Here is a 14,221-nt window from a genome sequence, read left to right on the forward strand (position 1 = left end):
GGCAGAGCGAGTCACACCTGTGATAGTGCTTTGATCACGCATATTTAGACGGACTTGGTGTGAATCCATGAATAGTTTTTCTCGCCTCTTTCAAATATCCCGCAGTTTCAGCAATTAATAGACTGAATTATCTGAATTATTCTCTATACTTACCTTCCAATGCCTTATTCTCATTCAATCCCAAATATAGAATCTACCAAATTGGATATAAGAAGTATGGTACTTCATATATCGTTCCATGTGTGAATATTGAGATTGGCAGCCGCCGAGATAGGAACGCCACCTACATTATAGCCTGCAGATATGCATAGCATGTCCGGCCACTCAAGAGGTACCTTTGTATCTGTATCCTTCCGTTTGTCTCCTCTCATATTATCCCCAGCTTCTCTCTTTATAAAGAGAAGAAAAAATATATCTGTTCAGCCTATCGCTTTGCACTCAATCAGTCATATCGCAGACATCACAACCATATATCAGATATCCGTCAGTAGGATGGGATGCTCGATATAGGAACAGGTTAACCGCCGACAAGAAAAGCGCCAAGCTCGCAAGAAACCGCCGTTGTCTCATTCTCCACTCGACTATTTGCTCGCTATTATCACCGAAAGAGATGATTGCACCTATGACTGGTTGAACAAATGAAGCCATGGTGGGAAAAATCTCAAAATAGAATTGAACGAGTACCTCACATATCATGACCAGGCAAAGAGATACTGCCAGGATATTGATGACAGGAGCACCCTCAATATTCCGACAAGTATGGGTCGTCTCATGTTGGTGGCCAATACCTGCGCATTGAGGAACATATTATTGGTAAAGTTAGGATAGTGAGCTTTCATAGGACCCGAACACCTCGGGATATCGTCCGTGCTATACGTCAGCAGCCCCTGCACCCCGTCGATAATGCATCTATAGATGTTCTAGTAGAATCGGCCGACCCGAGAATTTACACAAAGAATGACACCTGCTATGATGGTCATCTGAAAGTCCGAAACACATCAAATGTCATGAAGTCCCCAGTGGAGCTTTGAAGAAAGTAATTATCGACTAGAATACGTTATACGAGAGTTGAGTAACTATTTGAATTCCGAGTTACCGTTGTGAAGCATATGGTTGATCGTGTGCAATTATTGGTGATCTGCAGAAGAAGAAGAAGAAAAAAAAAAGAACTTCTTCGTCCTCATCAATACGAATGAATGAGGAAGATACTCATCAGACAACGAGAAGGTGCAGTATCACAATGTTGAAATTATACATGTAGACTGGCTCAATAGAGTTGACAATACGTATAATGAAGCAGATAGAGACATTGAAGGTGGCAACAGCATAATGAACGTCTATTTCGCAAGGAGAACAAAATGTGTAGGATGATGATTGGCACAACGAAAGTGGATGGTCATTCGTACCTGTTATACGGCGTAGAAGACACTTGACTGGTATTTTGACATAGTCAATGCTTGATGGAGAGTCTCGACGCCACCGTGGATAGAATGTCCTCTCAAGTACGTGGGTCGGCGCAGAATTTGAACTGATCTGCGAGGCTTAGCTATGTAAGTTCACATTTCATGCAGGCATCTAGAGTAATATATAGGGAATGAGAAGTATCAGCCACACGCTATTTTTGGGTGTGGAGTAAGCATCCCTAGATGGTTGCACAACACTTGGAAGGCCCCCTAGGACAATGGGATTCCTTGATTTTATAATTCAATGTATTGTAGAATGCAGGTAGATCTGCCTTTCCACCATTGCAGGGTAAAAGAAATGGCATGTTCTAAATATTCATAGATCTGTATACTTTGAAGTCTACTTACATAGTACGGAGTATGTTAGACCGGTGTGGTACTGTTCCATAGGGCTCCGCGTAGCCGTTGATCCTTCAAGTCGCCTGAGGCGCCGACAAGGTACAAGGTTATAAGTGTACCCTGCTCGAAACATGGCGCAGTAAATGTGGTGCGCCTTGTATTACCAATCTACACTTGGATAATGTGACATGTGAGTAATGTAATTCAAGGATCTAAGTGGTCTGTGGTGGCCTTATGAGTCAATATATTGAATGGAGGAGAGTACACGTAGAAAGCCCTCAATACAAGCATATCTCCACTCAATTTACAAATCTCTAAAAGACCAGGAGTTCCAGTAAATTGAAATTAGAGTGTATTGTATGAATATATTATGTACAGATCCTGGGGTGACATCACTCTAATTGCCTGGTGCATTGTGTTCATATGCCCATTTCAAGGCTACTACTGGCTTGAAGAAACTTGATTTCATACAGTTTATGAGCCTCATCAGGATGTAGATCGTAGGCTTCTGTATGTACTGTGTAAGTAAAATATATATGTAAGTAATGTAAGGCAACGTGTACTTTTGAAGATAGGTCAGCCGCAGGAAGTGCCCCACGAGCCAGCCACACAGTTGTTAGCGGTCTACACAGCCTCAATCTTAACGAGGTATCGTATACTTATTAATACAATGTATTTATTGTTGAATCTCAAGTACTCAGTACTTAGTTGCCTCAGGGTTCATTTATCCAGAGCCTCGACCTCTCCAGTCCCCACCAAACGTATCATCCCCCTGCCTGGTTTCTGTTCACACGTTCATTCTCTTTGCGTGTTTTTTTTTCTCGCCTTCCAACGAATCTTAGACGCTAAATGGTGTGAAACTAGTTCATTAACCTCCACTTTTCTATCTTCACCACTCACATTTGCCATCTCTTTGTCTCATTCTTGTTCCGCCCATTCCAAACTTCAGATGGCCATTGAATCTCATCCACTCATTCCCTGATCGCTATTTTAAAGACCTAAGCCCCTGTGATCTTTCAGGTGGATCTTGACAGGTTCGAAGCTGAAACCACTCGTCAGCTTGCGCCACACTCGTGAGAAACGCCCCACACGCCCTGGTCTTCGCTCTCTTTCCCCCCAACCTCGTCTGTTTGACATCTTTGATATATCCCGGTGAATGAAAGTTAGTCAATTTCCACTTCCCCTCCAATCCCCTGTATACTGTCCTAACATGGCATCCAAAGTAGCTGTCGCCTTTGCTCGTCCACCCTTTGAGGCTGGCGCGATCCATTCTTTCTCCATGGCGACGTTGATGTCGAACAACGAGCCCATCGCCGTCTCCAACTCGCTATCCGCAAACTCTATCAACAGCTCTGAACCCCTCTCTTTGTTTAAATCCTCCAAACCCGAAAGCCTAAGCTCGATTGCCAGCGCCGGCCTACACGTCTCGCGATCAAGAGATCAACTTCCTCCGATGACAAGTCCAACATCAGTACCGGCGGATCGGCCGGAGCATGAGAAGGATGCTGAACGAAATAGTTCACAGGTGGCCCGGGAGGCTCTGGGCGCCAGTGAAAAGTCGCCAGGTGCCCCGATTCATGATCCTTCAGTACATGCATCTTCGGAGCACATGCAAATCGACTCACACGCGACCGAATCGCCCTCGGACCCGTACGGATCAAACGACCATCACCACAACTCACTAATGCATGCATCAACTGTGGCTAGCCCTGGTCCTATTGAGGAATCCACTTCTCAGGATGGTGATCGACGGTCGCGCGATGACTCCGAGATCGACCACGATGGCAAATCATTCTCATACCCAATGCCTACGGGTAATATTAACGATCCGCGTCGCGGACTGAGCCTACCAAACGCAGGCTACAATCGAGGCAGCCCTCGCTCTCCATCAGCGAAGAAACATCGCTGCCCATACTGCGCGACAGAATTTACGCGGCAACATAATCTAAAGAGCCATCTGCTCACCCACAGTCAAGAAAAGCCTTTCGTTTGTCAAACCTGCCAGTCACGTTTCCGAAGACTTCACGATTTGAAGCGTCACACAAAGCTGCATACCGGCGAGCGACCACATATCTGTCCCAAATGTGGACGTCGTTTCGCCCGAGGCGATGCACTTGCTCGGCACAATAAAGGACAGGGAGGCTGCGCGGGTCGACGCGCGAGTATGGGCAGCTTTGCGGGAGACGAAGAGTATGGCGATGGTACGACTGGGGGACCAGATGACATGGATGGGTTGATGTACACAGCAGAGCCTGAGCGCATGGACGAAGAAGACGAGCGACGAATGACTATGCCAAGCATCCGCAAGCACGAAGCAGATACAGTTGCCCGGTCTGATTCAATTCACCCACGTCAGTCCAACACTTACCCACCAATTGCCGCTGGTCGTCCCAGCCACCTTTTCCCGCCTCCAGCCAATCATGGTGGATCGAGTGTGTCAACATCAGCCTCACAGTCTGCACACATGACATTCCCGCCTGCTGGACTCACCTCGAGCTCGTCTATCTTCCCTTCCAACAATATCAATGACAGCCCTAAACCACTATCCCCGAACGCTCTTTCTTCGCAACATGATAGTGCACAGCCACATCGCGCACACTCTCCCGGTATGGGTCAGTCCTTGCCACACCCGCAGTCCTCTTTTGGGCGAGCGAATCAATCTTCGAATCACGCACCACCTACACTAGGCTTGCCTCTACCACAGCCAGGTGCGCCTCAGCTACCTCCGCCGCCGGGTATGACCTCCCCGGATGCTCGATTTGGCATGCAAGCTGCAACCAAGCACACTCCTTCGCACAGCCACTCCAGTACACACAGTCTATCTCATCTCAAGGGATTCGATGGGCTGGATGCCAATTCCAATGACCCCAGCCAAATCGATAAGATTTGGGCGTACGTGCGGACAATGCACGATGAGTTGACAGGTTTGCGCACTGAAGTTGCCTCTTTGCGAGCGCACATTGCGTCATCCAACTCGGTAGCCCCAGTTCCGGTGGAAGTAAACTTGAATAATTCTGGCCAGCGGTGATATTCCGTTGGTTGTTGTTCTAGTGTGTACGATATGGCTGACAATCAGCTACGTGAACTGGCTGTTATGCCATTCCCTCCTTCTCCACTTTGTCGATATGTCCTGATTATCCCATCCTCTTTTGAGGGTCAACCTTGATGCCCTCATGATCACCACACCGACAGTCGCTGGCGTTGGTGTTTTCTATGCCCCATTATTAGTTTTCTTTCTCTTTTTTCCCTTAACTCCCGGAGTCATCTTATCCGGGGGAGCCTTTTCGTTCTAGCCTACTTTATTCATACCTGGAGTGAGCTGCAAAGTTCGTCCTTTTTCTTTCTTCTTTTTTGAACAGTTGAAGGAGTTTGGCGTGTCAAAAATGGTCTGACATCACGAATGAGAACATTGCTTCTCACGGAGCCGCGACTTGGACCCATATGGCCTGTTGTCGATTCCATACCAAAGATGGAGCCATGTGATTGTGTTTGGACATGTGCATGGATTACGCTGGATTTGGAGTTCTTATTCGTAATACTGCTATTCCCGACTTAGGTAGTGATAATATACTCTTCAGTCCAAACCCTGCGTACGACGATGGTTCTCGGGCCTGTCAGGTCTCGATTAGGCTCAGTTCAATGCATATAGGTACAGCAGTCTATACGAAGTACCGCCAGAGACTTTTGGAGTCGCTGCTTATACATAGAATAGTCGTCTGCACAACTTACGCGTACCTCGACGTTTTCCTGCCATCCAGCTATCTCCAAGATGAGGGATAAAATATCTATAAAAAAAAGGACATAAAAAAGAAGATCCGAGAGGACTACAAAAAGACTGCTAGGGCTGCACAATGCCGCATAAGCAACCTACTATTCTTGTATTTTATATATCTAATGCTCTACATCGGTCAAAATTTAAGTCTAATCCTCGATACGTAGTATACTTGAATTTTCAATGATCGATGCCTTGAAGACTTGATCTTCAGTGAGAATATCCCTAACTCCATCTGTCCCAAACTTCCCGAAGATAGAACCAGAAAGAAAGAAGGCGCGAAGTCGGCTAGACTACGCTGTATGCTCCGTCGATAAGGTCAGCAGCAATGCTCAAGCAATAGTTATTGTAAAGCCCTTTTGCGGGGTTGCAACGAGAAAAACCTACCCCTCTGATCCGTGTTCCAAATGGCAAACCCATCCGCAGCTGAATCTTGTCTCATATAGTTCCATTCAGTACCGGGCCATGCCTTAGGCTCTTAAGGATCGTCAGATGGAATACGTAACGGTATTTTTAGACATCCACTCGCATTCGGCAAGACCGGAAATGGGACTATCAAAGAAGACCAAATCACTCGTTCTTGTTTCTGCAATCCGAATGAAATTTTGGGTCGTAAACCATTCCACTAAGAAGACAACTGTCATGAACGTAGAGCCCAACTGATTTTGGACTAGGATGTCTGGGGAATCTTTGAAATTTGTAGCACAGAGCTGACCATCACGCCTGGTCTTACCATACCGTATTTGGAGTTGTCCGCTCGGGACAAAGAAGCATTTTGCAGCCGTTGACCAGGTAGCGTGCGTGGCCTATCTACATGATGCTCTGAAAGGTAACTGAGCAGGGAACGGATTTCAGAATGTCATTCATGACCTTTTCATCATGGTCTATTCGATCTTCAAGAACGATGACGACGATGTGATCCCACACTTGAATTTCGGTGATTGGGATTCTAGCTTGTTCGAAGAGTTGGCATGCCAAATTGGATACTCCAGTGAATCATCATTGTCCCTAGTTTCAAGGTCTTGGGAGAGATCGATCAGGGAGTGACTGCGGTAGCGATAGAGAAGAGGTGAAAGAGAATGCTGGATATAGATGTACTTACAGACAACTTCGAAGGCCAGGAATTCAATTCTATGCGTTATACATGTAGACTGGATTTTAAGGTGGTTTCGAAGGATCTACCTTAAATTCAATAAGCTTTAGGGACATTTTAGAGTTATCTACTAGTTCTCCTGGTATAGTGCGCCTCAAATGTTTCCTATAAGAAATCTTGACCTGTCTAGCTTTTGGGAGTCAACTAAAAATTCGAAGTATAGAATAAGAATAGCTATTTGCTTTGGTCGTCTTGTTTAGGTTCTCTTGGATATCTTCTTAGATATTCCCTCCTCTCCTTCGTATTATACTTAGAAGAATAGGAAGAGCTAGCGGCAAACATAGAATATGATAGAATATAGTGAAAAATGGACTTTTCCTAGTATTCGAGAACACGAGGGCGAGAATCAGCTCCCATTGCACCTGCCACTCACGAACCCCTTCGCCTTCTTCCCTTCCGGCCCTTCCGGGTATGGCGTCCCTCTCGTTTTGGTTTAGCCGCCGTTTTTACCGGCCTGCCCAATATAACACCACCTTCCCCTCTGTTGACGCACTTTCTATTCTCTCTCCTTGCCCCCTTTCTTTTTCGTCCCGATTCATACCTAGCTACGACCTAGCTTTCAGCCCAACGCACCGCCTCTTTCATTTCACGGGATATTCCCTTCTATCCGACGCTAAGGTCTTTCAGGCCACTACTCCGTACTGGCTCCGACGTGATGTAGTCGTCTAGAAGTAGAAGCATCGGGACGAACTAGCGCTCAGTCACACTCAGTCACACCCTGTGGCTTTGTTGATATTTCTCCCCTAAATGAATGATAGTTGTTCATGCTATGGAACTATCTAGCTGCGCCATTTGCTCGTAATTCGTAGGGTTTGATGACGCTTTCTTTCGAAATATAGTATTTCAGCCAGATGTCAAGATCCCTCAACAACAAAAAAACTCGCGTCAAATATTCCACCATCCAAATAACATCCCAATCATAAAAATCATCAATCTTATTTATCCCAATCCTGCCCAAGCCATTCAAACCCCGGTCTCTGCCTGATGCAACCTTACGGTAACCGGATCAGCCGGACAAGACGTAAGTGAAACACCATAACGAATTTCCTTCTCAGGGTGCACATCGTCAATCCTATCAAACCTCTGCAATAATCTCACCAACACATAGCTAGTTCTCATCAAAGCAAACTGCTGACCAATGCATGTTCTGGGTCCCCCATTGAACGGAATATACTCCCAGGTGACCTTCCGGCCATCCCATCGATCAGGATTGAAAATTTCAGCATCCTCGCCCCAGATATCTTTTCGACGGTGCAGGATGAAGGTGCTGTACAAGACTGTACGGCCCTTGCGGACGTAGATCGGGGAGGTGCCGTCTTTCCCGCCGCCGCTAGGAAGCGTAGCATCCCTTGTCGCGCAACGGCGGTTAAAAGGTACGATCGGGTAAAGACGAAGAGTTTCGTTGATAAAATACCGGAGATACTGGCATGATTTCAAAGACGCAAAGTCCATGTTTTGTGGCTGATCGTAAGTACCGAATTGCTCGAGGATATCGCTTCGAAGTCTTTCGAAGATGTGCGGGTGTCGTGCGAGAAGGAGCATCGCCCAGCTCAGGAGAGAAGCCGTTGTGTCACGGCCTGCTAAGAGGACATTTAAAGATTCGTCGCGCAACACAATAGGATCTCTTGTAGTACTAGTTAGGGCTTTTAGGAATATGTACTGCGACGAAACCTGTTCGATGTCCTGGGGTTTCTCTTCCTGCTGCTGCGCCTGGATCAGAGCAGAGTGGACATACCGGTCGACGAAAGCGTGCACAATGTTGATGCACTTCCGAAACTCCTGATTGTAGACCATCCAGTAGAGCCGCTCAAACCGGAGTCGTTCCGCGAGATACCACATGCACCGGTCAAACGCGTAGAGAAAAGTATCATCAGAGGCCTGTCCCGCTTCCTTTTGCGTGGCAGCAATCTGACTATCGGAGCTTTCACCGAAGAGGAACTCTGTAGCTGAGTCAAGGGTAAGACGAAAGAAGATAGCTTGCATATCCACTGCAGAGGACCAGCCGTCAGATTGCATCGGAATGGCACGCAACGCATTATAAACATGGCGTTCTTCCCTGTCAAGATTGTTCATCTGATCTCGCGTAAACTGAGGCCGTAGTAGTGATCGAGAATGTGACCAACTCTCGCCATCAGCAGTAAACTAGGTTCAGTTAGCTAACCTCTCCCCTACTATTACTCTTCTCCTTCTAAGAGAGAAACACGCTACTTTCAACGCGAGGAAAGGACTCACAATTCCATGGCCAACAATAGGGTAAGCTACATTACGACGCGTATCACCTAACCCGAAATCCTTGAACTGAGTCGCCAGCATAGCCTGGATATTCTTGGGATCTGCCGTGAACAGGTTCTCCCGACCAGCCTGGCACACTCGAAAGGTAGAAACGTATCTCTCATGCTGATGGGATAGAAAAGCCACCCGCTTCTCTGCTAGTATGGGGAGCAGCTTTTCTCGCGCTGCGCCAAGGGTCTCACGGAGGGTGGAAATACCGAAAGGGTCCTGGCTGGGGTAGAGAGGGCATTCTCCACAGCCCAGCATGCGAGCTCTCTGGGCATGGCGCCAATTGGAATAGACTGAGAGAAGCAGACGCCCTGCAACGGCGAGTGCCACCAGGGCTGGTACTAACCAGCTTTGCATGAGGTTGCTAAGCGTTGCAGTACCAGTATAGTTGCTGAGATATGCTTTGGTATCGGACATGGTGTAAGAGGCCAGGGAGAAGAAGTGATGGATGGTAATACTCTGATCTAGAGATTCTCAAGCATATGAAGGACTGAATAACACTGGCAAGAGGAAGTAGAATGGCATCTGCAAGTGAATTTACCAGCAATATGCTATTGTAATATTGGCATACTAAAATCAATCCTTTAGTACATGATTATTCGCACATATATATAGATGTATGAATGCGAAGATAAGATAGTGGGGATTGGTATAGACACCCCCCCTTTAGTATGGCAACTTCAGTATAGCAACACCCCCCTGCCTAGTTTCTGCTTTATCATGTCTTATATATTAGGTATCATATAATTCTGCCAGATCTTAGGTAGGGGGTTTGTTGCTATACTGAAAGGGGTGTGTCTATACCAATCCAAGCATATTTGACTCTATATTTAGCGTAGAAACAATGGCCTTATGATCCTTACAAGATACGAGGATAGAAGGCTGAGTTCTTACTAAAGTCCTATATCCCCACGTCTCAACCTACCTGAGCGCAGCATTTTTCCTAATGCAGTAATCCAGTATTCTATATCCAGGCTATCCTCCGGCTTAGCAAGCACAGATTTCTCTCGGCGTGCTGATCATTTACGTACGCGAGGATGTGGCTTGCCTTAGGGGCGCCACGTGTCCGTCAATTGGCAGATGGGACCACACTTGCATGAGGTCGGCAGAGGCCGTGCTGACGTGATACCAATTGTTTTATTTTATTTACTTCATGAGCAGGTCCGGGAATATTGGAAATGGTACTGAGTTCGAGTCTAGAATATATATAACCAGTACAAACAAGATGATTAGCATCTTCGTGATCTCACATTAGTACATATGTTTACATATGTACTGCCATTGGAAGGTCATTGATGGAATATATGTATTAGGCCACCCTTCGGTAGACAAGGATGGTGCAGCTCTCCATGTTTCACCCCTCATATATCTTGGGGTCCATAAAATTCATATGTACATGTCTACAAGAACCGACCTTCTTTTACACCCAATGCCCCTTTGCTGGCGTGTGTTGACCGCTTAATTGTCAACACCTGTCTTGAGGCATCAACCTCACCATGTCGACTTCAGGGAAAGACGAAAGCTCATCGTCAGGGACTCATCCTCGTAGCCACATCCCCGACTGGAAATGGAAGGGAACTCTTGCAGTCCTCATTCTGACAACCCTAATTAATGGTCAGTTGGGCCCATCTATAATAACGCCAGACGCATTCCGAATCATCATTCTGACAATGTCATTGTTTTAGGCTATGATGTGAGCAACGTGGCCAATATCCAGCCTTCCCTTTACAAGGCCTTCGGCAACATTACGCTTCTACCATGGATCGGCCTGTCCTACAGCCTCGCCGTGTTTGCTGTCCTATCCTTATCCCGGAAGATCTTGTATTGCTTCGACATGAAATGGATCTATCTCGTTAACATTGTGATATTTACGGCTGGTGCTGCGGTGGCTGGTGCTGCCCCAAATCTCCCTGCGGTCATTGTTGGACGGATCATTATGGGTGTCGGTGGTGCCGTTGTTTACCAAAGGTCTGTTACGATGTATCTCCGATGTTGTTGGACTCATAGAGCTCACAGTAACATAGCAACTTGACATTTGTGGCTGTCTTCGCCACGCCCACAGAGACGCCTCGTCTATTCGGCCTTCTGAGCGCAATATGGGCCGTGGGTCTTGTCATTGGAGGTCCTATTGGGTCTGCTCTCGCCTCGAACAGACACACCACCTGGCGGTGGGCTTTCTACATGAACCTACCCTGGGTGGGTCTCAGTCTTGTGGGCGCCATTATCTGCCTTCCTCGAAAATACCTAGGGCCAGACATTCCCTTGGTCTCCCGATTGAAGGCGATTGATCCCATTGGCATTGCGTTCAATATGGCGGCCCCAGTACTATTCGCCCTCGCATTGGAGTTCTCCGGTCCTGTGTGGGACTGGGGCTCTGGTGCATCTATCGCGATCTGGGTTGTTTTCGGCGTGGTCCTGATTGGATGGATCGTCCAACAATACTGGTGCATTGGCACGACTGCTGAAGAACGCGCCATCCCCCTTCACTTGCTCAGCCGGGTTGATCTACTTCCGCTTTGGATCGCGTCCGGCTGTGCGGGCGCATCATACGCCGTCACACTCTACTACACGCCGCTTTTCTTCGCGTTTGCTCGCGGCCACAGCGCTATGGAGCAAAGTGTGCGTCTTCTTCCTTTCGTTCTGGTTTTTATTGCCGTGGTCTTCCTTGTCGGCGGGTTGCTCCCGGTCTTTGGCCGCTATAACCTAATCTATATCGCTGCGGGTCTTGCAACTGTCGCAGGAGCCGGCGCTATGGCCGGCACACTGAGTCCCCGTGTGTCCGAATCCCAAGTGTTAGGCCTGGAAGCTCTAATTGGCGTTGGTCTTGGCTGTTCGTTCCAGCATGGGGTGGGTGTTGCGAATGTGATAAATAAGAACCAACGCGACCGCGTCGATAGCGCGGTCATGTTCAACATGGCGCAGATGGGCGGTATCGCAATTGCTCTAGCCGTTGCTGGCTCGATTTTCCAAAATGTGGGGTATAACCTGTTGACGGCGGCCATCGGCGATAACGGGTACTCGGAAAGAGACCTGCGTGAGGCACTTGCTGGGGTATCGTCAGCAGTGTGGCAGTCCGCCAATCCTGAAGTTGTTTCTCGTGGGATTGATGCCGTAGCTACGGTGATTGGGCGGGAGTTTTATTTAGTGGTGGCCGGTGGCGCTATCTGTCTTATCTGCGGGCTGGCAATGAGATGGGAGCGATTGGACTATGGCAGGAACAAGAGCAAGGATGTCGAGACATAAATGCCGCTCGGAATAATATATTTTCTAACTACCACTTGACTCCCGCCGGCGTCCGTCATTTCCTAGTTGGCCACGGGGGAAAAAAAGTTGTCAAATTTTTTGGCCATGCAATACCTTGGGCATCTGTACCTTGCAGCTCACACAATATAGTAAATTATAATCAGATTACCGGGACCTGAATGTGGGTGGTGAATTGGTCGGATCAATCTTCGCTAGAATCCAATGATATGCTTTATTTTCTTACTGTGATAGAAGTTGGCCATCTCTTAAAAAAATACCTCTTATTTCTCGTGTTCATACATATAATACGGTATCCATGGCCTCATACAGACTTACGTAGGTGTGTTGGCCTTGCTCTCCTTATGATATCGTGAGCTTGTCTAAGGACTAGGTACCAAAGCAACCTCCACTAGAGATGTCGTAGAAGACGACTAACAGGCTTGCCTATGAAATAATCACTGAGAATATATCTTCGAAAGATAGATGTAGGGTGTCCCAGTGAGCTCTAGTGTCTCGGAAAGAAATGTATCCTGGTTTTTTCTCCTTTTGTACTTGATGTTGCTTTTGATTTTTGACGCCACTGTACGTTGATCATAATCCACAGCGCTCGAACCTGTCCGAGATGACACAGTAGACCGAAGATCGAGAAAGAAATCACTCAGTGGAACAACAACAAGTTAGCCCTCGCCCATTTGAGAATCCTGCTCCAACCTCCGCTCTTCCCTCCTCTTAATAGTCCACCGAATAAACAACCCCACATCAGCAACAACAGCACGCGGAACTCCACAAAGAGTCCAGTTCCGCTGAACCCACTTAGGAATCTTCCCACCAGCCTCAGAAGTAGTCAACATAGTCCACCGAAGATAACGCTCAGTAGACGTAGCAGGGGTATTCAAATCCGCCGAAGACGATACACCCGAAGAAACCGGAGTAGGAGGCAGAAGCTCAATACGCTCGAGACTGGCATAGTAAGCGAAGACAACCCGCTGCGGGACGGCGTCCATGATCTGCCCGTAAAGTCCCTCGTACTGGGATCCCGGGATGATTGGTTTGGTCAAATAGAAAGGAATCTGTACGGTAATAAAGCCGTAGTCCGGATTGGATCGGACTGCCGGATATGAGCTGGCAAAGGTCGCCGACATAGTCCAGGATATGAAGGCACGGGGCCGGATTAGTGCCTGTGGATGGAAGGTGTGGACAATAAGATTAACTTAGGTGGGTTTCAGTGCGCTGTCTTTGTGTCTGAGCTGTGTTCGGGGACTTTATACATACGCTCGATGTCGAAATTCTTGTAGCTCATGTTCCCAACGTTAATTGGGTTGTCGGAATCCCATTGTCTCGGCTCGGTCCACTTCAGCAGTTGCTTTACGCTCGTCACGCTGGGTGTGTATTCCCTCTCGTGCTCGGCATGGTGGTATCGCAAGCCGTCGTGGAATTCCCACAGGGAAACTGTCCCAGGCAAACGATCAGAATCTTGGTGGTCGCTTTGGCGACACACCCAGAATTCCTTCTTGGGGTTTGAACCTTCGGGACATTGGAGTGTTCGCCATCCCCGTGAAAGCTTCACTTTTGCCTTTGAGGGTGGGGAAGAGCGCAGCTTGCAGTCTGGTTTCAGTGTTGACGGGAATTGGTTTAAAAGAGGCTGAGCTTCAAGAAGGGTCGCGTGGATGAACTCCCGCAGACCCGGTGTATTAGCGTCCCCTGGAAGATCTGGGTGGCGGGGGAGGCTGGTGAACAGATGCGGCTCTAGTTTGATTAGCGGCATGATAGGTGAAGGATTGGTGATGAAGAAGGTTGATGGAGAGACGTGGATGATAAAAAGAAAACAAGTCAGCAAGCAAATTAAAATCCTAGTACGTGATTATGTCTTTATTTGTTTGCACAGGTCTAGATTATGTGAGAATTTAAAGGGTCGAGATTTAGACAACTTCATGGTGAACACAACTATCTCAGTAAACTCGATTGTCGACT

At 47.5% G+C, this 14,221-nt stretch overlaps 4 protein-coding genes across 4 annotated transcripts; 2 read left to right on the forward strand and 2 right to left on the reverse strand.

Moving 5' to 3' along the window:
* Nucleotides 1–3,012: 3,012 nt before the first annotated feature.
* Nucleotides 3,013–4,830, forward strand: N7479_010825 (C2H2 zinc finger protein; the record flags this gene model as incomplete). The annotated part of the gene is made up of 1 exon (XM_057258516.1): nucleotides 3,013–4,830. The coding sequence occupies one exon, from the start codon at nucleotides 3,013–3,015 to the stop codon at nucleotides 4,828–4,830; it is 1,818 nt and encodes a 605-aa protein (XP_057105974.1).
* A 2,860-nt stretch (nucleotides 4,831–7,690) lies between these two features.
* Nucleotides 7,691–9,424, reverse strand: N7479_010826 (cytochrome P450; the record flags this gene model as incomplete). The annotated part of the gene is made up of 2 exons (XM_057258517.1): nucleotides 7,691–8,869; nucleotides 8,960–9,424. The coding sequence occupies 2 exons, from the start codon at nucleotides 9,422–9,424 to the stop codon at nucleotides 7,691–7,693; spliced, it is 1,644 nt and encodes a 547-aa protein (XP_057105975.1).
* A 1,079-nt stretch (nucleotides 9,425–10,503) lies between these two features.
* N7479_010827 (uncharacterized protein) lies at nucleotides 10,504–12,250 on the forward strand (the record flags this gene model as incomplete). Its single annotated transcript, XM_057258518.1, has 3 exons — nucleotides 10,504–10,621; nucleotides 10,693–10,975; nucleotides 11,032–12,250. 3 exons carry the CDS (start codon nucleotides 10,504–10,506, stop codon nucleotides 12,248–12,250), a joined length of 1,620 nt encoding a protein of 539 aa, XP_057105976.1.
* A 677-nt stretch (nucleotides 12,251–12,927) lies between these two features.
* N7479_010828 (SRPBCC family protein) lies at nucleotides 12,928–14,015 on the reverse strand (the record flags this gene model as incomplete). Its single annotated transcript, XM_057258519.1, has 2 exons — nucleotides 12,928–13,358; nucleotides 13,523–14,015. The coding sequence occupies 2 exons, from the start codon at nucleotides 14,013–14,015 to the stop codon at nucleotides 12,928–12,930; spliced, it is 924 nt and encodes a 307-aa protein (XP_057105977.1).
* Nucleotides 14,016–14,221: the final 206 nt, after the last annotated feature.

Source organism: Penicillium vulpinum (genome assembly GCF_028829585.1).
Source record: "Penicillium vulpinum strain IBT 29486 chromosome Unknown utg000004l_segment0_segment0, whole genome shotgun sequence".
Classification (NCBI taxonomy): domain Eukaryota; kingdom Fungi; phylum Ascomycota; class Eurotiomycetes; order Eurotiales; family Aspergillaceae; genus Penicillium; species Penicillium vulpinum.